Source organism: Engystomops pustulosus, chromosome 4 (assembly GCF_040894005.1).
Source record: "Engystomops pustulosus chromosome 4, aEngPut4.maternal, whole genome shotgun sequence".
Classification (NCBI taxonomy): Eukaryota; Metazoa; Chordata; class Amphibia; order Anura; family Leptodactylidae; genus Engystomops; species Engystomops pustulosus.
In genome coordinates, this window is record NC_092414.1 from 221,021,339 (window position 1) to 221,047,688 (window position 26,350).

The 26,350-nt window shown below is 40.8% G+C and overlaps 3 protein-coding genes across 3 annotated transcripts; all 3 read right to left on the bottom strand.

Moving 5' to 3' along the window:
• Positions 1-610: 610 nt before the first annotated feature.
• Positions 611-1,531, bottom strand: LOC140128684 (olfactory receptor 11A1-like). Its single transcript, XM_072150383.1, has one exon. The coding sequence runs from the start codon at positions 1,529-1,531 to the stop codon at positions 611-613; it is 921 nt and encodes a 306-aa protein (XP_072006484.1).
• A 6,242-nt stretch (positions 1,532-7,773) lies between these two features.
• On the bottom strand, positions 7,774-9,641 carry LOC140128685 (olfactory receptor 5A2-like). Its single transcript, XM_072150384.1, has 2 exons — positions 9,555-9,641; positions 7,774-8,718 (listed from the first exon to the last, which is right to left on the bottom strand). Exons 1-2 carry the CDS (start codon positions 9,639-9,641, stop codon positions 7,774-7,776), a joined length of 1,032 nt encoding a protein of 343 aa, XP_072006485.1.
• An 8,469-nt stretch (positions 9,642-18,110) lies between these two features.
• Positions 18,111-19,040, bottom strand: LOC140128686 (olfactory receptor 11L1-like). The gene has a single exon (XM_072150385.1). The coding sequence runs from the start codon at positions 19,038-19,040 to the stop codon at positions 18,111-18,113; it is 930 nt and encodes a 309-aa protein (XP_072006486.1).
• Between the last annotated feature and the right edge of the window lie 7,310 nt (positions 19,041-26,350).

Consider the following 26,350-nt stretch of genomic DNA (forward strand, 5'->3'; position numbering starts at 1 on the left):
CAGTGTGTGGACGGGGCCTCTCTAAGGAGACACATTATGCCTCATCTAGTTTTGTGAGATTATCATGTTATATGACTTCTGACATTGTACCAACACACTGACACATAGAAAGAGAGATAAGACAGATAAGAGATGATGAGATGCATGATACCTATTAAACACAGGCTGACAGACTTTTACACTGTTACACTTTTAGCTCTGCTACATCTCACAGATATATACATGCCTCTCCCTCCCCTTGGATCACTTATCTCCTTCTATTTTGCAGTTTGTGGACTCTCTGCTCACGATGAGCTGCCAGGATGTGATTGGTGAGTGTCTCTGAGCTCTATGAAGGGGGTGTGGTACAGGCTCAGAGCAGAGAGAGACAGAAATCTCAGCTGCACAATCTCATCCACGATGGCGCCCAACCTTAAGTCAGAAGTTAAGCGGTCGTGTCTAGGGGCAACTGAAATTGTGTACCCCAGGACTGATAGAGACAGGTTGGAATTATATCTGTGAAATGCTGGATTTTTCTTAATAGCAGTGAATTAGAGAATGTGTTATTATTTTACCTGAGTACATATAAGAAACTTGTCTTCGTGGGAGGAAATACAACTTTTTATGTGTATTAGAAGACATGTTTAAATTTATTAAGAGCTTCTTTGAAGTCTCTGTTCCTAAGGGTGTATATGATGGGGTTAAGCAGTGGGGTCAGCACAGTATACATCAGAGACAAACCTTTATTCAGGAAAATTGATTCTCCTCCTGTAGGAAACATATAAACAATGATTAATGTCCCATAAAATATGGTGACAACAATGAGGTGGGAGCTACAGGTGGAGAAGGCTTTATGTCTTCCGGTATCGGATGGGATCTTCAAGATGGTGATGACAATGTACACGTAGGACGTTACTATTATTATAAAAGGCACCAAAACAACGAAAGATCCCAATACAAGAATCTGAGTGTGAATAATGGATGTATCGGAGCAGGAGAGCTGCATTATTGGTTCAAAGTCACAGTAGAAATGGTCAATGACGTGTGGTCCACAGAAATGTAAGTTACACATAGAAATTACATAGACCAACATTACCACAAATCCAAGCAGCCAAAGAACATTTGCCGAGGTCACACAAAACCTATGATTCATAATGGAGGGATAGCGGAGGGGATTACAGATGGCCAGATACCGGTCATAGGACATCACCGACAGGAAAAGACATTCAGAAGACTCAGAAGTAGCAAAAAAAGAAAACTGGATGATGCAGCCAATAAGAGTCATTGTACTTCCACCATACAGGACAGTGTGAAGAAGGACGGGGACAATATCTGTGGTCAGCAGGAGGTCACACAATGACAGCTGTGTAATGAAGAAGTACATGGGGGACTGAAGGGTTTTACTCACTAGATACAAGACCATGATAAGAAGGTTTCCTGATATTGTCCCACAGAAGATAAGAACCAGGAGGGAGAAGAAGGAAAATGTGAAGTTCTGAAGATTAGGAAATCCCAGAAGGAAGATGGAGGTGATATTATTTGTGAAGACCATCTGGACAATAGGTTGAGTGTCTGTGTCTGATTCAAGAGACACAGACACAGTATATGGGGTCTGACTTGTACAGTTTTCCATGGAAAATTAAGAGTATGCTAAAAAAGAGAGACCCATTAGTTTCTGAAATCTCTGTCAGGATATGTGTCCTCATCAGTGCAGAGCAACGTTACAGTATTTCTAAATATAAAGTAAAATCAGGGTTTCTGGGGCCCCTCTGATAAAAATTATTCTGGGGTCTACACTGTATGAACCTTAGGAAAAAAGACCTGAGAAGCCACGGATTGGCTTGTGTTTTGGTGGAGGCCTGTTCTTGAATGTTGTGCTGACTGGGCCAAACAGGACCAGACCTCATCTGTATGAGACGAGTAAGATACAGAATATAAGAAGGGATGTTATTATTATTATTATTATTACGATCCTAAGGCTATCTTGGCTAGTAAAGGGACTAGACATAGTCTAATGGAGAAGAAGGTAAAACTATCCGCTCTTATCAGTTCTTAGCAATATTTGACATAGGCTTAGTGTATTATTTCATTTTCTATAGCAGAAGACAGATCTAAGGAGAGGAGGCTAAAGCTTAACCCCTTGCACAACTGGAGAATATTTCAGTGGATAATAAATTGATTGTCAGATACCTGTTCAGCGCAGCCACAACCAGACCAGCGCCAGCTGTCAGATTGGGTAGGTGCAGGCTACAGACCTGCCTAAAGCAGATAAGCCGCCCTCATAAGGACTAATACATTTTCAGGAACCTGCTAACAGATGCTGAGAGACCCTGCAAGCTCATAGGGAAGACGTACTTTGTCTTGCAGCTGCTGGATGGTGTAGAGGATTGATAAACCACTAAACACACAAGACATAAAGGGAAAACAACAGATACAGAGAAACAAGTGAAGTTGGACAGAATCGGGTCAAAAACAAGATGGAGCGCAAAATCTAATAACTAGAGGAAGGTCGAGAAAACAAAGCAGAGGTCAGATTCACAAAATAGCAAAGTAATAAAACACAATAATCAGGAAAAGGTAGGATGAAACTAGTAGAACCAGTGTAATGGGGCTGGGCAGGTAAGTAAAGGATTTCCTGTACGCTGCCCCCAGCAGTCAATTGGACCAGCCATCCATTACTCTAATAACCCTTGCAGGCCAGGCCTTGGCTGTAGAGGAGCTGGGTGTGGTGCAATCCATGCCAGAGCAACAGAATCCCAGCCACAGTTCACACACACAAAATAGTGAGATGAATCAATGCCTTATAAGCCGCCTATTGCAGTCAAAAAACAACTCTGACATGGATGGTGCATTGATCTTACTGCAGATTTAATTTAAAGTTATTTTCCAGGCCTATAAGGAGATAAAACCTGACCAGCTTCACCTCGTCTATCGACTGTCTGTTTGTGTATAATGGAACACAAAGATATGGGGAAAATTAAAAGCGAGAAAACACAAGAAAATATATATTTAATGCTTAATGTTTAAAATAAAAAAAAAGAAACTCACCTTTGATTTCTGTGATACATTATCTGCTGTTAATAATATTCAGGCAGATAACATTATTTTTACTCTTCAAAACTAAAATCTCACATAAACAGAGTAACCTGTGAAAATGGTATAATAATGATATAATTCTGCACAACCTGACCAATTTTATACCTTCATGTATGGAGTCTTATACATCTGGGGATCCCAGAGAGGCTCCGACAGTCTCCCCAATGTACAGTCAGGAATGAGGTCTAATTAGTCATCCGAGAGAAAATCTGTAAGGGTTTATAGTAATAAAATTAAGCAAATTAAAAAGGTATAAAACTGTATCCATCATAAACAAACAAATGTGTATTTTTACATGGAAGGAACCTATATACGTATTTATTTACTGAACGTTGATATTGATATTTTTTCTACTATTTTGGTTCTTTATGAAGTATCATTCTTTATGTCATGTTGGAAATCTGCTGCCATTGTACCTTGTGTCCTGAATGAGTAGTGGATTATAATATAGGCAGTTGGGCCGATAGCCCGGGACCCACGCTTTCTTGGGGGCCCATTGCCACGCAAAACCCACCCACCAAATTTCATTCTCAAAAGGACTTTTGCCCATGGAATCCTTGTACATCTATTTATGCTCTCAATACACATGTACACAAGAACCATCTCAGGACCTTTATTCTCCAAAAGTCCTGAAACCGCAGACTGAAAGCAGGAAGAAGGGACACATCCTCCATTCCCCAAAAAGCTGATTCTAGTACCAGAAGTAAATTCCTTGTAGGGGCTATAATAATTATACAGCCCCGGGCCCACCGCAGTCTTAATCCGCACCTGCATATACAAGTATATATTTTTGTCATCTGGTGTCCAGCAGTTCTAAGTGTTTCAAAAAACTTTGTGTAAAACAATTGTACAAGTTGCTACAAAATACTTTGGAATATGCAATATCTTCTCTGAGAAAATGGCTTCCTCCTTTCTTACTTGGTTCTTCCGTTAAAATCCATCATTATAAACCAGGGGCACTTCCTCATGGATCCTGAATACCCCAGCCCCCATGTTTTCTGGCTTTACAGGCTGTTACACTGTCTCACCCTCAACACTGGGAATATGGCAAGAAGTTCTCACCACACAAGTGCACACAGGGGGGGGGGAGCCAATGTAACAGCCTGTAAAGCCAAATCACAGAGGGGCTAAGGTAGACCCTCAAGCTCATTAGCTTATTTGCAAAAAAATTGATTTTGAAAGGATGAATTGCAGCCTAAGACCATGATCACAAGATGCAATCAAATTGGATTTTAAAATTTTTATTTTTTTATTTAAAGCACATCGGGAGATTCTCCTCAGTGAACACAGATTTAATGAGAGATAAATGCTTCTGTTTGGTGAGTAGAAACATGGGGTTTTCCATGTTAAAATAAAAAAAAAAAACACTTGTTATGCTTTTAATACACATTTCAATCACATTGTATAAATATGGACATAGTGTTTAGGATTAGGTATAACCTCTTAGTAATATCAATATTTGTTTCCACCAGCTCTCCCTAAATTGAGACCCCTTGTAATTTCCCCTTTATATTGTGGCCTTTCATTGCCCCTTCTCATCTCCCAATCATATTGTGGCCTCTCATCTCTCCCTCAAACAGTTGTCCCTCGCATACCCCATTCATATTGTTGCCCACCTATTATATCGCCCTCATATTGTGGCTTTATAATCTCCCCCTCATATTGTGGTCTTTCATTGCCCCTTCTCATCTCCCCCTCAAACAGTTGCCCCTCGCATACCCCATCATATTGTGGCCCCTCTCATCTCATCAACATTATGTATCCCCCTCTTATCTCCCCATTACATTGTGGCCCCTCATCTCCCCGTCATATTCTGCCCCCTCCCTTATATTGTGCCCCTCACCTCCCCTCATATCGTGGCCCTTTATTTCCCCCTAAAATTGTTGCCAGACTTACACAAGGCTTAGATGGGCTACAGGGACATAGGCAGGCAGCTTGGTGAGAAGACAACTGTTCACTAAATTATTAGAAAATGGAAGACAAACTAGATGATTGGCAATCTCCCCGATCTGGATCTCCATGCAAGATCTCATCTCACGGGCTATGGATCATTCTGAGAAAGGACAGAGGACCTGGTCATTGATCTAAAGCCAGATGGGAACACAGTCTGAAAGATTACTATTAGTAACACACTATGCTGTCATGGATTAAATGATGCAAGGCTTGTAAGGGCCCCCTGCTAATCCCAGCACATGTCCAGGTCCATTTGAAGTTCCCCACTGACTATTATATATCCCGAGGAAACATTGGAGAAGGTCATGTGGTCAGCTGATACCAAAATAGAATTTTTTAGCATCAATATCACTTGCTGGGTTTGGAGGAAGAAGATGGATGAGTGCAACTGTAAGGACACCAACCCAAACGTGAAGCATGGGGGTGTAAACATCATACTTTGGGGGTGGTTTTCTGCAAAATTGACATAACTACTGCACCGTTTGGAAGGGAGTATGGATACCAAGACAATTTGTAATAATTGTAACAGCCATGGAAATAGCCTCATCCAGTTTCTAGGACTTAGGATCAATCAAACCTGAGGAAACACACCACCTCCTAATTTTGGTATCAGTTCAAGTCAATAATGATATTCAAATATAAAAATATTATAAACCTATCATATTTATGGCCTAATATTAGTTCACAATTGGAGTGAAAACAAGAGAATTGGTACAATGAATAAGAACTGGATATTTTGAGATGCGTTGGTGTTTCTGACCTTAATGTTTATACAACACTGTTATTGAATCTTAAAAAAGTAAATATGATATAAATGGATGTGAAGTAGCAACTACTATGTGTTTCCCCATGTGAAAAAATGAGCCCTGAGTAGCCCACTAGCTCTGTCCCTGCCTACTTGCCTAACCTTCTCTAAATCCCAAGTGGAAACTGTGTAGCAGTCCCCACACTTGTCATTGTTCAGCGAAATATAGAGACAAATAGACACAATGAAAAACAATAAAAGACTACTCATAACCAGGTCAAAACCAAGATATTCTCAGAAAAGCGTAACAAAAGGAAAATGTCAAAGATAACTTGAGTAAATAGCAGAATAAAACAAGAGCCAGAAGAAATTAATTCCAGGCAGCGAAGTGTAAATGGAGGGCCTACATGCCACCCTCAAGCTGGTTGGTGCTACAGTCCAGAACTCTGATTAACCCCTTTGACAGTTTAGTAGTCAAACCTCAAAAATAGCTATCGCAACTGGTTGTGATTAGAGATGAGCGAGCACTAAAATGCTCGGGTGCTCGTTATTCGAGACGAACTTTTCCAGATGCTCGAGTGCTCGTCTCGAATAACGAGCCCCATTGAAGTCAATGGGAGACCCGAGCATTTTTCAAAGGGACCATGGTTCAGGAATAAAATGTGTTATTTAATTGAAAAAGAATGTCTTCTGATAAGTTAGCAGATGTATGCAAACATCTGCAATCTATTCTTCACTGTTCCGCGCGTATATTATCTCCCGACAAGTTGTCGGGATGTGAAGAACAGTGAAGAATAGAATAAAAACAGTGAACACAGGATCATTTAAGTGAAAATTGCAGTGAAAAACACAGTGAAGAATAGATTACAGATGTTCGGCACATCTGCTTACTTGTCGGGGTGATACGCTGTCCCGGGATCCGCTCCTCTTATTCCACTGAAGTCTCCCCGTGCTGCCCGATGTCTCCCCGTGCTGCCCGATGTCTCCCCGCGCTGCCCGATGTCTCCCCGCGCTGCCCGATGTCTCCCCGCGCTGCCCGATGTCTCCCCCGTGCTGCCCGATGTCTCCCCCGTGCTGCCCGATGTCTCCCCCGTGCTGCCCGATGTCTCCCCCGTGCTGCCCGATGTCTCCCCCGTGCTGCCCGATGTCTCCCCCGTGCTGCCCGATGTCTCCCCCGTGCTGCCCGATGTCTCCCCCGTGCTGCCCGATGTCTCCCCCGTGCTGCCCGATGTCTCCCCCGTGCTGCCCGATGTCTCCCCCGTGCTGCCCGATGTCTCCCCGTGCTGCCTGATGTCTCCCCGCTGCCCGATGTCTCCCCCGTGCTGCCCGATGTCTCCCCGTGCTGCTTGACGTCTCCCTGCTGCTTTATGTCTCCCTGCTGCCGTTCCGCGCGTATCTTCCGACAAGTAAGCAGATGTGCCGAACATCTGTAATCTATTCTTCACTGTGTTCTTCACTGTCTTTTTCACTTAAATCATCCTGTGTTCACAGTGTTCACTGTTTTTATTCTATTCTACATTGTTCTTCACTGTGTTTTTTTAATTAAATGCTCGATCTCGAGCAGGGGAAATACTCGTCCGAGCAACGAGCCGTTTCGAGTACCTTAATACTCGAACGAGCATCAAGCTCGGACGAGTATACTCGCTCATCTCTAGTTGTGATCACTGCAAGAACTTTCTCCTCAAAGACTTTAGAAATAGTAGACAGGGAGGAGAAAGGCCAGAGAGATCTGACACAAGCTTTATGTATATGGGGCATTTAGATATTATGGGAGGTCTTAACAAAAATATTGGGGTGTCACACCACAAGTTCAGGGGTATTAACTACAGGTGTTGCTATTTGATAACAAACTGCATTATGATATGATACAAACAAGCCAGTGATCATCCGTACATGATATATATGATGGAATTATAATAAGTATAATAATTAGGGAATTACCAAGTAGATCAGTTCAAAATGGAAGCTACAGTTTCATTCTCTTCATACCTTTTTGTCGTTTACCATTTTATAGTTTGCCGTCCTGTACGCTTACGTTGTGTCTCCTGTACGGCTTTCATAATGTCCTTATTCCTCAGACTGTAGATAATGGGGTTGATGAAAGGAGTAAACACAGTATAGAGCAGGGAGAGGATCTTACTGATGGTTGATGATTGTCCTTTTGTTGGGACAACATAAACACTGAACATAGACCAGTAGAATATGGAGGTCACGATGAGGTGGGAGCTACAGGTGGAGAAGGCTTTCTGTCTCCCAGTAGTGGATTGGATACTTAAAACTGCTAAAATGATATAAATATAAGACACAACAATGATTGTAGTTGGAATAAGGACAATTGGGATCCCTATTAAATATGTCCCCAACTGAGAAATGAAGGTTTCCGAACAGGCAAGTTTCATTAAGGGGACAACATCACAGAAGAAATGATCGATGATATTTGGGCCACAATAGTGGAGATTTGACGTTGTTATGATGTCAATAATAATAATAAAAAATCCAAACCCCCAACACATAATAACCAATCTCACACACAATGTATTAGTCATGATAGAAATATAGCGGAGGGGGTTACAGATGGCCAAATATCTGTCATAGGACATCACCGACAGGAGGAAACATTGAAATGTTTCCGAGGCACAGAAGAAATAAAACTGAGTGAAACAATCAGCAATAAGTATGGTGCCCCCATTATTCAGGAGAACGTGGAGAAGATTGGGGACAATATTGGTTATCAATAGGATGTCGCTGATGGACAGTTGTGAGATGAAGAAGTACATGGGAGTGTGGAGGCTCCGGCTGGTGGACACCAGGACGATGATCAGGAGGTTCCCACATATTGTCCCACAGTAAATCATGAGGAAAAGACAGAACAGGAAAATTCTTATATTTTGGTGATTTTGGAATCCTAAGAGGAAGAATCCAGTGACTACAGTTACATTTCTCCCCTGTGGGTAGAGCAGATAGAAATGTATCATTTTTCTTATAAAAGTAGAGTTTCTGATCACTCCATTATATAACATATGACAGGATACACATCGAAGAGATGACTCAATCACTAGTGAAGCCTTGCAACTCATGGAACCTGCTTTCTCTGCATTTCCCTCAACGTTGATGTTTCTCAACTGAGAAGTATTAATTAATTTTCTATTTTTTATATATATATGACATTGACATGACATTGCAATTTTGAAATTGTTGACAGGGGAACTGAATAGTGATGGGAGAGGCTAAAAAGGATAAAAAGAATGTGATGCCTAAAAAACTAGATCATGATCAAGATCATCCATTAAACTCTGGACACGTGTTGCCAATCACTATGGGAAACCATAGTAGATTCCTTGTATGAAGAGTAGAGTCAATGGTAGAGTAGTCAATGGGAATTATGTCACTGTCCAATCGAACAAAGAACCTGCAATGGGCATGTTAGCAACTAGTGGGGGAGCGATAGGTGCCGGGCAGAGGGTCTACATTGCTTCTTTACCTAACACAGCCCTGCGGGTGGTGGTCAGCCTACTATATGTACAGGGGTAGTCGTATTTTGCATCTGTACAGCCAGATTAAAGGTTCAAACCAAATCTGACCTTTACCTTTACTGGGTGATCCCAGATCCTACAGGCTGCACAGGGAAAATAAGACTTCATGTAGTTATTGCAATTGCATTAACAAACATTTCGTTCTTACTTAATTGACTCCATAGGACTTTGCAAAATTCCTTATATGGACCCTCATCACTAATAGTGTTCGGATAGACTTGTGTACACTCAATTCCCATCCAACTAACTTCCTGCTTCCCGCTTGTCCTTTGACTTTGTTCATTTGTTTGGTAATTCTCATTTTCCCGTTGAGAGATGATCATCTCCTCCCCCATTCATGCCCTAACAAATTAGATGAAAACTTGGCCTCACAATTGGATTTCTAATAAATACTTTGGCTCCCAACCCTGAAAGGCTTAATCAGGTATATTGGACTGACTGGTTCCATGCGTGTTACCATTGCATTGCGGCATTCAGGTCATGAGATTCTTACTAATGCATATACCCCTGCAAGGTAGGTAACTGGGGGTATTATGCCTACCTGCTTTCTTTTTAAACCCCCTCAATTAAAACTAAAATTAAACTAAACTCCATCAATAAAAAATAAAATTAAACTAAATATACTGTAAATACAAAAAAAAAAAAAAAAAAATTGCCTAGAATTCCAAGAAGTGACTAAAAACTAATTTTCCGGGATATTATTCCGTTTTCATATAACAATTTCCCTATTTTTCTCACATCAGGTATTTCTTTGTTCTCGATATCCATTTCACATCAGAAATTGGAGCTCTCAGATCTCCGAGGAGGGATCCGATAACACACAGACAGCAGCGCAGTCCAACTCCATGGCCAAGTGCGGCCGCATGAAGCGACACCTGGGGATATTTATGTACAGAATGAAGACGAGACGACAGGTGGGATCAGTCCCGGCAGACGTCTCTGTTACGGTTTTATGAGTCTCCAGAGATCTAATCTTCTGAGTCAATTACTACATTGATTACATGTTCAACAATCTTTTGCAACACAAAACATGAATGTGCACATGAAATTTTTGATAAAAATAAAATAAATGTAAAAAATGATTAGTCGTTAAATACAACACATTATAATAAACTATGAGTCTTAAAGGAAAACTAATTCATTACATGGTGTAGGGCCTGAAGGGAGGAGCAGGGCTGATTTTCACTCCTCCCTACCGGTCCTGCACAAGGTATAATTCAATGAATCAGCTTTGACTGGAGTGTTCCTCTAATAGGGAATTGGCATTTTAAAAGCCACCTCTCTTGTGGGAAGGACGGATTGGAATTTACTTGTAAGAGCAAGTTAGGTCAAGTAATTGTGTTAGCTGCAAGGTCTGGGGTCTAGTTGACCAGTCATTAAATCATATACCAAATATACTCTAGTAAAACACAATTTTTTCAGCACATGGACCGGGAACCCCAAGATGTTCTGCGGGGAGAAGAGGATGCCGTGGGTCAGGCCGAAGTGTGAGAACTAATTTGCTGGAAATTTTATTATTGGGGGAAGTCTGCTGGACATTTCATTCAAGAGGGGAGACTATTGGAAATATTTTTGAAGACTAGCATAGCTGCATTTCCTACCCTAGGCTTATACTCAAGTCAATGGGGCACATTTACTTACCCATCCCATTGACACCGCCGATCTGGAATGTCTGACGAGGATTTGGAGCTGCTGCGAATTACTAAGATTGTGCGTCCAATTTCCTCCATGTGTCGTTTCCTCTGCTGAGGTCCGCCGGAGTTCACCTTCTTCTTCCCGGTGCATGTGAGTGCTGATCTTGTGACACAATTTGGTTTTTAAATTCCACGGTTTGTCCGAATCAGTCGGGTTGTTCGACGTCCACACCCCCCAATTTGTGTCTCACGCAAGCCGGCGCTGATGTGCCACAATCCGATCGCGTGCCCCAAAAACCCAGAGCAATTCAGGGCAAATGAGAAAAAATTGCGAAACCTGACGGAAATGCGTCCGACGGACCCTAAGTAAATGTGCCCCAGTATGTTTTCCAAATTTTTTGTGTTAAAATCAGGTACATTGTTTCATACTCAGGTCGGCTTATACTCATGTATATACGGTTTCTTATTTTCTGATGATGAACTGGGTGGGTGGTAAATAAATGTGATGTTAGCCCTATGCATTGTGACTTTAAATGGTACCAGGGTAAATAATAGAAAACAAACACAGCAAAGCCGCTTATGTCCTCCCCCTCCACCCCTTTTAGATACACATTTATTAACCCTTACATAAATTTGTAAAAAATGCACAAAAACATTCAGTTCGTAAAAAACTATACATAAAATAATTCTTACACTTAAAGTACCTCTACTAATGTCAATGTAGTTCTCAAAAATTGTGTTAAACTAAATAAATGCAGCTCTTATTTATTGACTAGTTACATCACCAAATCAGGGTTACTAGATTTCATCAGTTTCTTTTCAAAAGAAGAAAGATTAACTTTAGTAATGTTGGCTGTATATTTAGAATGGTGGTGGTGCATCATGGAGCTGGTGCCTTTTTTATTCTCTTTGATTGATGGGCGGGTCCTGAAACTACCACCCCCAAAAAATGATACTTTATCCAAAAATTAGATAAGAATCCCCTTCACCCCTTCTCCCCTCATCTTCCTTTATTGCAGCTTTGTATTATTACTCCCTAAAGCTACATGCACACCGTGCACGTAGTACAGTGGGCATACATCCGCGCCGGGTGAGAGGAGGAGAGTGCTGCTCACCCCCACCCCTCATCATAGGAATACACAGCGCATGGCGCCATATTCTGTGGAAAGATAGGACATGTCCTATCTTTCTATGGGCTACGGAACTGTACGGTGCCGCATGTGTGCTGCAACATACTGCTCCTGTACGGTGCCGCAAGGCCATTGAAGTGTATGGGGGACTCATATACGTCGTATATAGGGCGGCCACATGTACGTCCCCCATACATTCGTCTGAATATTGCCGAACTTTGTATAAATTTTATTGTTAATATTGACAACACTCAGCTGTGACTGAGGTCTTTATATGGTGTTTATAGACTTGTGTGCTTGTGTGCTGTTTCGAGCATATTAGAGAAAGTTTCATGAATACAGTATTTTTCTGGGCAATCAGAGTGCCTTAGATTTAAACCTGCATCAGAAGTGCTGACCAAATCCAGAGAAACTATATTAACTCACTAAATATCAAGGGCTTTCTAAAACAGGCTTTCTAAAACAGTTCTCTCCAAGATCGCCAACACAGGATACTACAATTCCCATTAGCTCTCAGTAACAGTTTCTTCTGCTCAGACTTTACTCTCAGTCATCTCTGAGCTGATTTGAAACACTGTCATCTTGTACTTGTGTCATCGGATATGGCCAGGCCTCAGTATGCTAGGAAATCACACATGATCACACTGCTAATAGGCTTCCATTAGGAGTTCTGCTTATCTCCCCACCCAAGGGTGCTAGGACAGAATGGGATCCAGGTGGGTATTCGTCTCCCATCCAGATTTTGGAAACGTACAGATGCAGCACTGGTTGCATATGACTGTCTTAACCCATGAACAAAGCGTGAAAGTCTGTAGTGTGTGTGAATACAGGGAACCACACATTTTTGGTGATCATAATTGTGACTGAAACATATTTTAACCAGTTAACCAGTTCTGCATCTCTAACACACATTTAGGACATGACAAAACTCCATAACAACCTCAGAATAATATGTCTAGGTGAGTTCCATTGAAGTAAAGGTTGTTCTCCTCCAAAAAACCTTGGTCTACAGCTTTTTTGCCTAAGTTGAGAAATTTCCTGTTCTGAGATTTTGAGCCGGATGTCCGGGCATATTACTTGACCTGTCACAATGTTCCATTTTAAAACTCTCCACAGTTATTAATATGACAGAGACTGACAAATTGAGCACCAAGTATAAAAAATAGGGGCTAATTTATTTCATTGGGGTCTTTAAAAGGTCTCCCTTATATACTCGAGTATATATCGTATTTATTAGAAATTCCCTTGAAACACCCCGGTGCAGCTCTAAAACTATTCAAAACTAAATTTAGGGAATTATAATTAAAAATAAAAAGCTTCTTTTCTTAAAGTGAAAGGTAAAAGCAGTTTATGGATAAAAGAGGAAACAGAATATTAAGAATAAGATATTGAATGTATTGATGTGCGGTCATGTGACCTCTTCCTAATAGGAACAAGAAGCAATGTGATTGATCAAATTTTGAGATAAAAATGCCGTTCATATGTCCTTGGTCTCATTATAATTATACACCATTAATTAATAATTAATCATACATTCATATTTACTATTATAAGTCTGTTTGTATTTCTAGTGGCAGTCAGCCATTGGATACCACAAAGTACATCCACCACCAGAGTTTCAACATTGTCTTCTCCCCAGCAGTGATCCCACATAAATTTGATACCCAGCACAGACCTCTCATAGGAGGATAGGAGGATATAGGAGAAATTCCAGGTCTGAAGAGATATGAGGGTGGTTATATTATAAATGGGAGAAGGGTTTCAGGAAACCTTAGGTGAAATTATGCAGGGATGAACAGGTGACACTAAACTCTCCTCCTCATATCCCTGCCTAATTGCCTTGCCAACCCTAAACAGTAAAGGAAAGCTAGTCAATGTTCTATTTCTGTGCCAAAAGTGCAACATATGGAGACAAAGACAAGATAGAGCAAAAAAGTCACCAGAACCAGGTCAAAACCAAGAGGACAAAATCACAAGGCAGGAGGAATGTCAGAATACAAGCAAAGGATCAAGGTTACCAGATTACCAAAACGACAGAATTCACCACTAGCTTACTGAGTGGTATGTCTAAGGCAGCCTAAGATAGGAAGACCTCTTATGTGACGGCCGAGTCCCTGCTCCAGGACCTTATTGGATCAAAACTCTTAAATCCAGACAAGACAGAGCAGCAAGGTGAGTGGAGAGATATTATCACTAACAGTGGTTTAACTATTGATAAGCCAGGGCAGAGCTGCTTTATATGTGTAGGTGATGGATCACTGAGTCGTATTGGAATGAATAATTTCCTTTATTGAACAATACGTGTTTTTGTTCAGGTCCCGAGCCTTTGTCAGGTGCATATTTTATGTGTTGTCAAGATGTTTGAATCAGATGGTCTCCAGAATTATTGACCTTGTTGACAGTGGTAAGTATCTAGCAAAGGTACTCCAAGAACCTCCGAGTCATGAGTATCTGGTGTTTATTAAAGAGATTTTCTTAAATTTAATTCTCTAATGTAGCTATGGTTTACATAGAACAGGAAAACATAAGTTTGCATGGAGATCAAATGAAATCACATGATTGTGAGACAAACTCATGTCAGCGGCAAAAGTTTTTAAGGGCAAATGATTCTGAAGTCTTAACAATATGGCAGCTCAGGGACACTGGCAGTTGCTAGATTTTGGTCCCCAGAGTTGGACCCTTCCCCCAGAGGCATATCCCGTATTATTTGCATTGGGTATTAATGTCTATAATGAAAGATAAAAAAACTTTCATTTTTGACAGGAAAGAAAGAAAATAAAGAAACAAGTCAGCAGTGCATTACAGGAAGAGGCGGAGCCAGTGGAGGCGGAGCCATGTCAAGAACAAAGTACTACAAAAAATAAATACTGAATGTAGTGTCAGGATGTTAAGTAAAATAATCATAAGAAAAAACATTTTTAGTATTAACTAAAATATATTTCAGAGCTTTGGGAGAGATATTTTATTATATTTCCCAAACCAACTTATGTTACTCGTATCAGGTATCTCTTGTTTTCTGTAATGTGTAATGTGCAGGGGGCAGGATAGTAGGTAATTTAGCAATATACATCTATTAATAGTTCTGCTCTGCTTTCCTGATCCCTGCCGTCCTTAGTGTTACAATCATGCATGGCAGAAGTCTCCGCGCTTACTTTCTGCTTGTGCTGTAACCACGTGGGGAGATATTCCGTGATGATACTTCGCTTCCTGATGCCACCGGACAACCACACCATTACCATTAATGTCATGTAGAAGTAAAATTTTTTATTGTATTTTCTAATTTCTATAATAACTTACTACATGGGATTCAGTTATAATTGATTGATTATTACATTCACCCTCTGATAAGATCTGTGGAGACTCAATAGACAATAGTGATTGCACCTGGTATCTTGTTTTCTTCTGTATATCCTCAGGTTATGCTTTGTGCAGCCTCCCTTGGCCATGGGGATGGCCTACGCTGCTGTCTATGGTTACCATCAACCCCCCCTGAGATCTGAAATATTAAAGGGGTTGGCCAATTTACCTCATGTTTTTGTAATGTCTGTGTAAGTGGTGGTGTGGGGGGGAGTCGGATATTAGGTAATTTACCAATATACATGTATTAATAGTTCAGCTCCACTTTCTTGATATATAAAGTGAAGCCTCCTGTCAGCCAGACATTCCTGACCATAAAATGGCAGCAGATGGAGGGTCATGTGACCTCTAACTGTTGATTGTTCATGGACAGTTAGAGATCACATGACCCTCTATCTGAAACCATTTTATGGTCAGTTATCTCTGGCTGATGAGGTAAAAGGCAGGAGGGTTATCTCTGGGATCCAGGGGGATAACTACAGCGGTAGCAGCCATAGAAGCTGCTTTGGGGCCCGCAGTGTCAGGGTATGTGCACCAAGTACAGCATAAAATGTATATAACAGAGCACATCCTCCACAGTACACAGATGAGCCCGCAGCTCAGATAAGAATAGATGGGGAAGACTAGGGGACAGCAGAATGAAAGGACAAGGGATCTTTCATCTCTAATCTCTGTCTTGCCCTTACCCTGTGTGGTCAGCAGCTACTGGGACAGATATGTGCGAGAAGTGTATAAATGTGTGAGTGTTCAAATATATTTTCTGGGACGTACATGAGAGGTTCGAATTAAGGTAGAGATTAATCTAATATTACTGGGGCAAATCAAAGAGCACTGGTTGGGTGATAGACTGATATGAGCGAAGAGAGGCGCAGCATTATGCAGAGCTTTGTGGATGAGGGTTATTATTCTAAAGGGTATTCGGAAGGACAAAGGGGAAACAAGTGCAGTGAGTTCACATCTAAAATAGTACAAAATAAATCACATTTTTTGCAGGTTCAAAAGAAAGACCTTTAGTAAGAACCTGAATTTTTCCTGTAAAGAAAATATAAGATAATAAATTTAGGACCTGAAAATCCCCATTCTTATTGTCATCACCTACCATGTTAGATAATAATAGAATAGAGGGAATAGAATGCCGTAGATAGAATAATTTGTTCTTTTTTTAATAGTATCTTCCATTGATATAGTTGAGAAATTTATTGGTTGTGTTTTGGAATGGTTTACAAGATCTTCAAAGTTTTTGTCTTTTGCTTTTTTTCTCTGGAGTTTTTTTAAGACTCTTTGTTTAGACACATGGTCATCATTAATTTATCATTAGGCCATCTTACATTGCTTTAGGATTTAGAGCAATGGTAGGAAGTGTCTGAATCCATGTATGTTTATGCTATGTGTGTAGAAATGTGTGTGATTGTACAAATATGTATATATTTGTGTAAGAGGAAGAGGGGCTCATGCAGAGATCTGCTATTGGCTCAGCCTCTCCTAGCTCCACCCCTGGTATTGTAGGTAACTTTTCAATATTAAAGGGATATTTCCACTTCAGCAAATTAATGCTATTGTGTGTAAGATGAAAAATAATACAGTTTTCTAATATACTTTCTGTTTTAATTCCTCACTATTTTCTAGATCTCTGCTTGCTGTCATTCCATAGGAAGCTTCATTGTTTATTTCCAGTGGACAAAAATCTAACCATGGTCACACAGGTGCACGGCTCTTTATATCACAGAGAGTAATCAGAGCCATGCACCTGTGTGATGTAACGAGCCGTGCACCTGTGTGATGTTACGAGCCGTGCACCTGTGTGATGTAACGAGCCGTGCACCTGTGTGATGTAACGAGCCGTGCACCTGTGTGATGTAACGAGCCGTGCACCTGTGTGATGTAACGAGCTGTGCACCTGTGTGATGTAACGAGCCGTGCACCTGTGTGACCAGGGTCAGATTTCTGTCCACTGGAAATAAACAACGAAGCTTCCTATGGAATGACAGCAAGCAGAGATCTAGAAAACTGTGAAGTATTGATATTGAAAATACATTGGGAAATTGCCGAACTTTTCATTATTCAAACAATATCCTTTACTTGTTGAGGTGGGAACACCCCTTTATATTAACATTTAATTTATACTAAAAGGTTAACACTGAAAATCAAAGAAGGAATTTCACTGTGTAATTCTTTTGTATCAATCTTGTATCTGTCTTGTATTAACTTCAATGGGACACATGTGTTTCATAAAATAAAATGGAAAATGTTATTGATTTATCTTTACAGTCCAAGCAACCCAAGTATCCGGCCTCCCCCTCACAGTGTTTGAAAAATGAAACAACTTTTTCTGTTACAAACAAACCAACGCTAAACCTAATTGCATCTCCTTTCATACTCTGAAAACATTTCCACTTTGATAGTTGGGAAGATACAAACTGTTTTAGAATAATTCTTGTGGTCTTCAATAGTAATGAGCAGAGCCCAACCGCAATGTTCAGGTTTGTACCAATCATTGGTTGTTTAGGTCCGGATCGCCACCCCCTCCCCTTTCTTCTGGTAATACCCGTTTTTTTAGGATTGGCCAAAGTTGAATGCACAAGCATCATCAGATCCACTCTTTGAATACTTGGGGTGTTGTATGAGAATGAGGCTTCCGGTAACTTTCGGTAACAAGTCAATGATGTGTTATATTTTCCACCATTTAGTAGATCACACGTTTATGAAGTATCTCTTCTACGGCTTTCTTAATATCTACATTTCTCAAACTGTAGATGATGGGATTGATGAGAGGAGTAAACACAGTATAGAGAAGGGACAGGATCTTACTCACAGTCACAGTTTGACCTTTCATTGGCACAACATAAACACTGAACATTGTCCAGTAGAATATGGAGACCACAATGAGGTGGGAGCTACAGGTGGAGAAGGCCTTCTGTCTTCCAGTAGTGGAGGGGATCCTAGAGACAGCTAAAACAATATAAGTATAAGACAATACAATGATTGTGGTTGGAATGAAGACTACTGGAATGCCTATGACAACAATCACCAAGTGGACCATGGAGGTGTCTGAACAGGCAAGTCTTAGTAAGGGAACTGTGTCACAGAAGAAATGGTCAATGATATTTGGGCCACAGAAATTTAGTCTTATTGTTATTATGATGTAAATTAAATGAATGGAGAATCCAAACAACCAACACAGAACAAACAATATCACACAGTATGTACTGGTCATGATAGAGGTGTACCGGAGGGGGTTACAGATGGCCACATATCTGTCATAGGACATCACAGCCAGAAGGAGGCATTCAAAAGTTTCTGAGACAACAAATAAATAAAGTTGGGTAATACACTCCGCAAATGTGATGGTCCCTCCATTATTCAGTAGGATGTGGAGCATATTGGGGACAATATCTGTGGATAGTAAGACGTCATTGGCAGAAAGCTGTGAGATGAAGAAGTACATGGGAGTGTGGAGGTTCCTGCTGGTGGACACCAGGGCGAGGATCAGTAGGTTCCCACATATTGTCCCACAGTAAATCAACAGAAAAAGACAGAATAGAAACCATCTTAAGTTTTGGTGAATCTGAAATCCTTGAAGGAAAAATCCATTGACTGCAGTCAGATTGTTCATCCTGTGGGTAGGACAAGTAGAGGAACTTCAAGTAAACGATAACCAGTCTTAATTAGAATAACAGCTACCCAAATTGTGGATCAGAGTATCGGCCATAAAACACATGACTGACATGCCAAGGGAGAAGCAAAGTGCAGTACCACTCTCTGTGCTATTGTAGTGTTATGGAAACGTACCCCCCCCCTGACCTCAGAACAAATAGAGTAAAACTAAATGCATAAAATGTGATTTCCATTTTAACCACGACCTGTTTCGTCAGAGGGGAAATAAATCAAATAGTAAATAGTCAAAGATTTATTCAAAAAGGCATTTTTATAATATTTATAAATAACATTATGATTATGTGATGGATCACAGAGTTCTCCTGGTGACAGGTCATGACATTGACACATTTGTGACTTATTACCAAATCGACCATTTTATCCCTTAATTATTTTTTTCTTTATGTATTCGGAAGTCAAATCAACCGGTTTCCAAACTAGAATGACAATGGTAAAGCGCACCATAGATTACGTTTACCTCAATGGCTCCGAGATTTGAATCCAATGGAATATCTATGGGTTGTGTGAAGAAACAGATCTGATTGGTGGAAGCCGCACTCTGCACATTACATGACGTACAGGAAAGGATCCGATATTGTCTAAAGTCCGATACACCAGGACATCCCCAGAGGGTTTGGTGTCCAGGACTCACCAGGGCAGGACTGGTTTGTTACAGTAACATGAGGTGGATATACAGAACCTCGGTTCTATCATCTTTTATTGTATATAACAGTATAAAATTAGTGATTCTGTTACAAATGCAATTCAAATATCAGCACAACTTGCACATTTATTATCAGTTTTCTTGTTTCTTTTCTTTGCGTGTATTAGAAGAAAGGGATTTGAACTTGAATATATCGTAGACCTCTTCATCCACTTTCAGATGTTTCATCAACTCACTTTACATCACTCACATCAGAAATTTTTCTCATTGCATTTCTTCTTGAGATCTCTTGGGGGGATGAATAATGACAGATAGCAGCGCTCTACCTACATGGCCAAGTGGAGCCACATGAAGCGTTACTGGAGATTATTTATGTCGGGAATGAAGACGAGACACCAGGTGGAGAACTCCTGGGAGATGTCTCTGTTACTGTTTGATGAGTCTCCAGTGATTTAGATAATAAGGCAAAATAAAAATAATAAAAATCATTTTCAGTCAATTATAATTTAAAAACAAACAAATAATTTATAGAACATACAATGTGCAATGTGTTGTCGCTATTTCATTTTTTAGGCAACTTTAAAGGAAATCTACCATTTGTTTTTATGCATTGTGAACCAAACATACCTTGTTAAATCTGTAGTTACAGTGATGCAGAAACATATCTTGTTGAATCCCTGAACCAAGTGCTCATAAAACAATTATAAAATGCAGGTCTTTGATAAAGCTGGGTGCAGACTTGCTGTAATACATAAACACATTACACGGAGCTTCCTGAACTGTCCAGACAGGACTAACCTACCTGAGCTGGATGACTCATACACAGCAACTGGGGGAAGGAGCAGCGATTCATTACTTCAGCCTGTCAGGGACAACACAGTGATGATGTGTTCTTGGCTTATGCTGGGCAGGACAAGTCTAATTACGGTAAGAGGAGAATACTGGGGGAAGCAACAGGTAGGCCAGAGCCCCATGATCATAATTTTATAATTGTTTTTGCAGCAAAACCACTCGGTTCATCAATTAAACAAGATATGTTTCTGCATCAGTGTAGCTACAGCATTCTCAAGGTGTCCATGGTTCACAATGCATAAAAGCAAATGGTAGATGTCCTTTAAACAGGTGGGTTCTCAGGTTTGGCGGTTTGGGAGGTTTTGACGGAGGGGGGGAGCAGTCTAACACATTTTTCTAGCTATTTCCAGGGTAGGTGGGATGTGCAGGAGAAGTCCTGGAGAAGGGTTGTGAGAATAGCAGATAGCTGTAGAGTGCAGTAGAAGGTCTTGTGAGGATTGGAGGATACATACATTCTTGACCAAGCAGAGGAATGTGGGACCAAACCACATTCTCCTCAGTAAATACTGTCCAATGCTTGGCCAACTTTTTGCACCAAGGACTTGAAGGGGTTTTTCTATAAAAGAAAAGTCTCTAATTTTAATCCCCTAGCGATGTTTACGCAATATGGATAATTTTTAACCCCTTACTTTACAATTGTATTCAGTTTTATTGCTGTTTTAGCTCCTATCCATCAGTGATGGTCGGTGAAAGATTCCAGAGTGTCTCTAAGCAGACACATTATAATCCCTGTAGTTCTGTGAGCTGACAATGTATGTGCTTAGATTATCAGAGTCCAGGGTTTATATACACTTTTATTTACCCTCTGAACATTCTACTAGTATTTGACACATAGAAACAGAGATAAGATAGATCAGAGATGATGAGATCCATGAGATGCCTATTACACACAATGACACACTGTCAGCTTTGCTACATATCTGCTCTCACATTTTGAGATTTTCTGTACCTTCCTCCCCGGATAAATAACTTAGCTGTCAAGGTTTTGAGAAATTGCTCCCTTTTTCCCAGATCCCAATGGATCAACTCTTCCATCCGGTAAATTTCTTCTCCTTTTTGTGTCCACATGTTTTTAGTAGGTGCAGTGGGGGATAACCAGAGCTGAGGAATTAATAGTTTTGCTGCCGTTAGTAAAAAGGTTTCAAGTTTATCCATTTGTGCTGTAAGTGTGTGGTTCAGGATCCATAGCAGTATCAGTTTTGGGTCTAGTTTCAAAGTGGGAAGACAGATTTGGTTAATTTCCAACACTATGGATTGCCAGTAGCCCTGTATCTCGGGCTGGAGGTCCACTACAAGTGGTACACATCTCCTATTGAACCCTAACACCTCCAGCACAGCTCTGAAATGTTTTCTTGGATACTTATACATTTAGAGAAACCATGTGCTCCTTTTAACATTCCTTTAATGTCTCTTTCTGTGAGCTCATTTTCCCATTTTGCTGTGTAAGAGGGTGGCCTTTTATCTATAGGGAGAGGACATATTCATACATCTGTTTAGTTTTTCTTTTCATGGGCGGCTCTGTGCTGCCATCTGTTTCTCTAACCAAGTGTGGCCTCTAGGTGTCTTAAATTTCTCGTATATCTTCTTACATGTGGAGGATAAAGTATATGTCTGAAGGAAGTTAAGTGCTCTACCCTTATCCAGTAGCCAGTTCACTTTGTCCTTTCATTTCATCTGTCAGAAGGAATGATAGCCAAAAGCAGGAGTGGATACAGAACACACAAGACATGCAAGTATCCCATTTACTGGTCATCTCAGATTTGGATTCACTCCTGTTTGTTTTTGGCTTTAGCAATACTGATAGATTATTGACCGATTGAAAGCGGACACTGACGGATGAAATGAAGGCCAAAATGATCAGTGACGTCAATGCATAATTACTGCCGACACCTTCTGCACTCTTTTGGGGGGTTTCTACATGTATCCGTGTTTAACAGAAAAGGTTCTGTAGTAATCTATGGAATCATCTGATGTCAGTGTAAAAAGAGTGCTATAGTGGGATCTTGGCCCTCAGCTCGGGTTCTTTCGAGCTGGCACAGATGTTACCTTGTCAGGCTGCGTTCCTGCTGCGCTTATTTGGGGAAGTTGGCCTCTGTAAGTGCACATGGAAGTGAAGAGTGAAGCGATTCTAAGAGCGGCGGCTGTCATGTGCGTGTCATACTAAAACACAGCATTGTTTGAAGACCAAACCACGCTCCATATGCATATTTAAGCATGGCACAACATTCTACAACACACTACAGGCTCTCTGCAGCCAGGAAATACCTGGTTTTTAATGTGATTCATCATGATTCGATTTGGGTCGAATCAAATTATTAAAAAAAAATTTGGCGAATCTGGACGAACCGATTTTTAACAAATTCCCCATTTCTAGTTATATTGTTTTAATTCCTGTCTAGATGCACTGATATCCTGCCACACAACTTTCTCTCAAAGAGAAGTTTGTTCAGTTGTCACTAGAGATGAGCGAGCACTAAAATGCTCGAGTGCTCGTTACTCGAGTCGAACTTTTTCCGATGCTCGAGTGCTCGTTTCGAATAACGAACCCCATTGAAGTCAATGGGAGACTCGAGCATTTTTCAATGGGACCAAGGCTCTGCAATAAAATCTGTCATTTTATTGAGAAATAAGGAAGTCAGTCCTGCTTCTTCATTTTTTTAATTCAATGGAATATTTGTGGAACTGCAAAAAGGAGAATGACTTGTGTTAAACATCTGCAATGTGTTCTTCACACATATTGTTCTTCACATACTATTGTGAAGAACAACTTTCTGCACTCATGTCTTCTGATAAGTTAGCAGATGTACGGAAACATCTGCAATGTGTTCTCCACTGTGTTCACTGTGTTGTTCACTTAAATCATCCTTAATGATCCTGTGTTCACTGTGTTCTTTGTGTTCTTCACTGTTCTTCAATGTGTTTCCTTAAGTGAAAGCTCGTTCTCGAGCAGGCAAAATACTCGTCCGAGCAACGAGCCTTTTCGAGCACGCTAATACTCAAACAAGCATCTAGTTCGGACAAGTATGCTTGCTCATCTCTAGTTGTCACCATAATAACAGCCTATTAATTAGCAAAATACAGCTATGGGGACAGTCTTATCTGTTTTAGCCAATAAGATATCCTCCACATGCAGGTCAATGGGAAATTCACTGTATAAAGTTATTTAGAAGGGAAAAAAGGGAAAAGGACAGGATGGTGGAGGGATATGCTATGTGGCATATTCTATGTGGCATATACTATGTGGGATATGCTATGTGGGATATGCTATGTGGGATATGCTATGTGGGATTGCTATGTGGGATATGCTATGTGGGATTGCTATGTGGGATATGCTATGTGGGATATGCTATGTGGGATTGCTATGTGGGATATGCTATGTGGGATTGCTATGTGGGATATGCTATGTGGGATATGCTATGTGGGATTGATATGTGGGATATGCTATGTGGGATTGCTATGTGGGATATGCTATGTGGGATTGCTATGTGGGATATGCTATGTGGGATATGCTATGTGGGATTGCTATGTGGGATATGCTATGTGGGATTGCTATGTGGGATATGCTATGTGGGATATGCTATGTGGGATATGCTATGTGGGATTGCTATGTGGGATATGCTATGTGGGATTGCTATGTGGGATATGCTATGTGGGATATGCTATGTGGGATTGATATGTGGGATATGCTATGTGGGATTGCTATGTGGGATATGCTATGTGGGATATGCTATGTGGGATTGATATGTGGGGCTGAATGGACAATATATATTAACACCATTGTCAATTGTCAATGTCTGTCTCTGGGCCTTAAATTCAATAAAGTAATCTTTTTCTGTCGAAGAAGAACCAAGGTTGTCTGACCTGGATTGGTACCTGGCTGAGTTTTATAAAGTGGACTGGTGATGATATATCACCATCATACATTCATATTATTAAAACGTCACCACTTAGCACTATGGAATAAAGATACCAACTTTTCACTTTACATCTACCTGCGGTGGAGGGCTGCTTTTTCCTTATACATAGATAGATAATATAAAAATACAGGGGTGTAACTATAGGGGTCGCAGCCATAGCAGCTGCTATGGGGCCCAGAAGTGTCAGGGTCGCATCCCAACCTGAGGCAAATCTAAGGAATGGAGGAGGACATTTGCAGCTGTACACAATTTACCACTTCGGTCAGTCATCAGCTCGGGGAGAGGGGACCAGGTTCCTGCCGTCGAATTCTTACATGTGGTTCTAGCTGCTGGGCCGCAGTCTTGTCTGTTGCCTTCTGACCCACTGATGACAGACGGCAAGTGAGAAGACTGCCGGTCAGATCTTCCAGGGAAAGTATAATGTATGCAGGGTTGTAAATGTGTATAATGTACTGCATGCGTGTATATGGGTGTATAATATTCTGTATGCGTGTATATGGGTGTATAATATTCTGTATGTGTGTATATGGGTGTATAATATTCTGTATGTGTGTATATGGGTGTATAATATTCTGTATGTGTGTATATGGGTGTATAAAATTCTGTATGTGTGTATATGGGTGTATAATATTCTGTATGTGTGTATATGGGTGTATAATATTCTGTATGTGTGTATATGGGTGTATAATATTCTGTATGCGTGTATATGGGTGTATAATATTCTGTATGTGTGTATATGGGTGTATAATATTCTGTATGTGTGTATATGGGTGCATAATATTCTGTATGTGTGTATATGGGTTAAACCAAAAGTGTAACCAAAAACTAGTATTAAGTATTAAAAGTACTGCACCCAATGGTGCAAAATATGGCTGTTCCATGTACAAAGTGACTTCTCAAATGCAAACACCAATACCAATAAAGCAATCCATACTTTATTGGTAACCTAGAATATACAAAAAACACACATATGAAGTGCTAGGTCCTAACAATCTCCAGCAAAGTGAGATACCAGTTACCTTAAATGAAGAGGAGAGGACCTCTCTGCCCAGCACCAGCCCCGACACGTGTTTCGGTCAAAAAAACATTTGTCAAGGGGTGATGCTGGGGGTTCTAACGACTAAAAAACGGGGCCACAGACCAATCAAAGCTCACATTATAATAATCCCACCTGTGGAAACCACATTGTGCTCGTTGGCACATCCACCGAGTGCATGCAGCTGGAACGGCTGTGGGGGGCAGCAGATACCATTACAGGGAGCAACATGTGATCCCCAGGAGATGACTGGTGCTCCGCCATGATGAGCAGGTATCCGGGCATCCACAATGCACAAATAATGTAGAGCATGACATATTTAACCCCTTCCCGCGCCTTGACGTAACTCGATGTTATAGGACAGTGATGGCGAACCTATGACACTGGTGCCAGAGGTGGCACTCAGAGCCCTTTCTGTGGGCACTCGGGCCATCATCCCAGGACAGAGTTCAACAAACAGGACCAAATCCATAAAATCTTCCTGCAGTCCTAGGCAACTTATGACTATTTTACAGCGACACTTCATTGACTGTTTGGAACTGCAGGAAAAGTGAGAAGGTGTGGAAAGAAGTGCAATATCTTTGTAGGTCCTCCTGCTGGACCCACCATTCTTCCTAAAAACAGAGAGACCCTGGAGAGAAGCTCCAATGATGGCTGAATTTGCCTTCCTTCTTTCAACTGTATTGGTAGCCTCAGGGGGCTGATACAATTAAAGAAGCGGAAGAACAGGTAACAATAAGTTACTGCTTAAAATGGCACATTGGCACATCAGGGTAAATAAGTGGGTTTTGGTTGTAGTT

What these genes read in the sequence shown, in the direction of transcription:
- LOC140128684 (XM_072150383.1), bottom strand. Translation starts at nt 1,531, where the DNA reads ATGGTCTTCACAAATAATATCACCTCCATCTTCCTTCTGGGATTTCCT.
- LOC140128685 (XM_072150384.1), bottom strand. Translation starts at nt 9,641, where the DNA reads ATGGGGGAGGAGATGATCATCTCTCAACGGGAAAATGAGAATTACCAA. An exon ending in GGACAAGCGGGAAGCAGGAA is followed by an intron (nt 8,719 to 9,554) that starts GTTAGTTGGATG and finishes CTCTACCCACAG; the next exon opens with GGGAGAAATGTAACTGTAGT.
- LOC140128686 (XM_072150385.1), bottom strand. Translation starts at nt 19,040, where the DNA reads ATGAACAATCTGACTGCAGTCAATGGATTTTTCCTTCAAGGATTTCAG.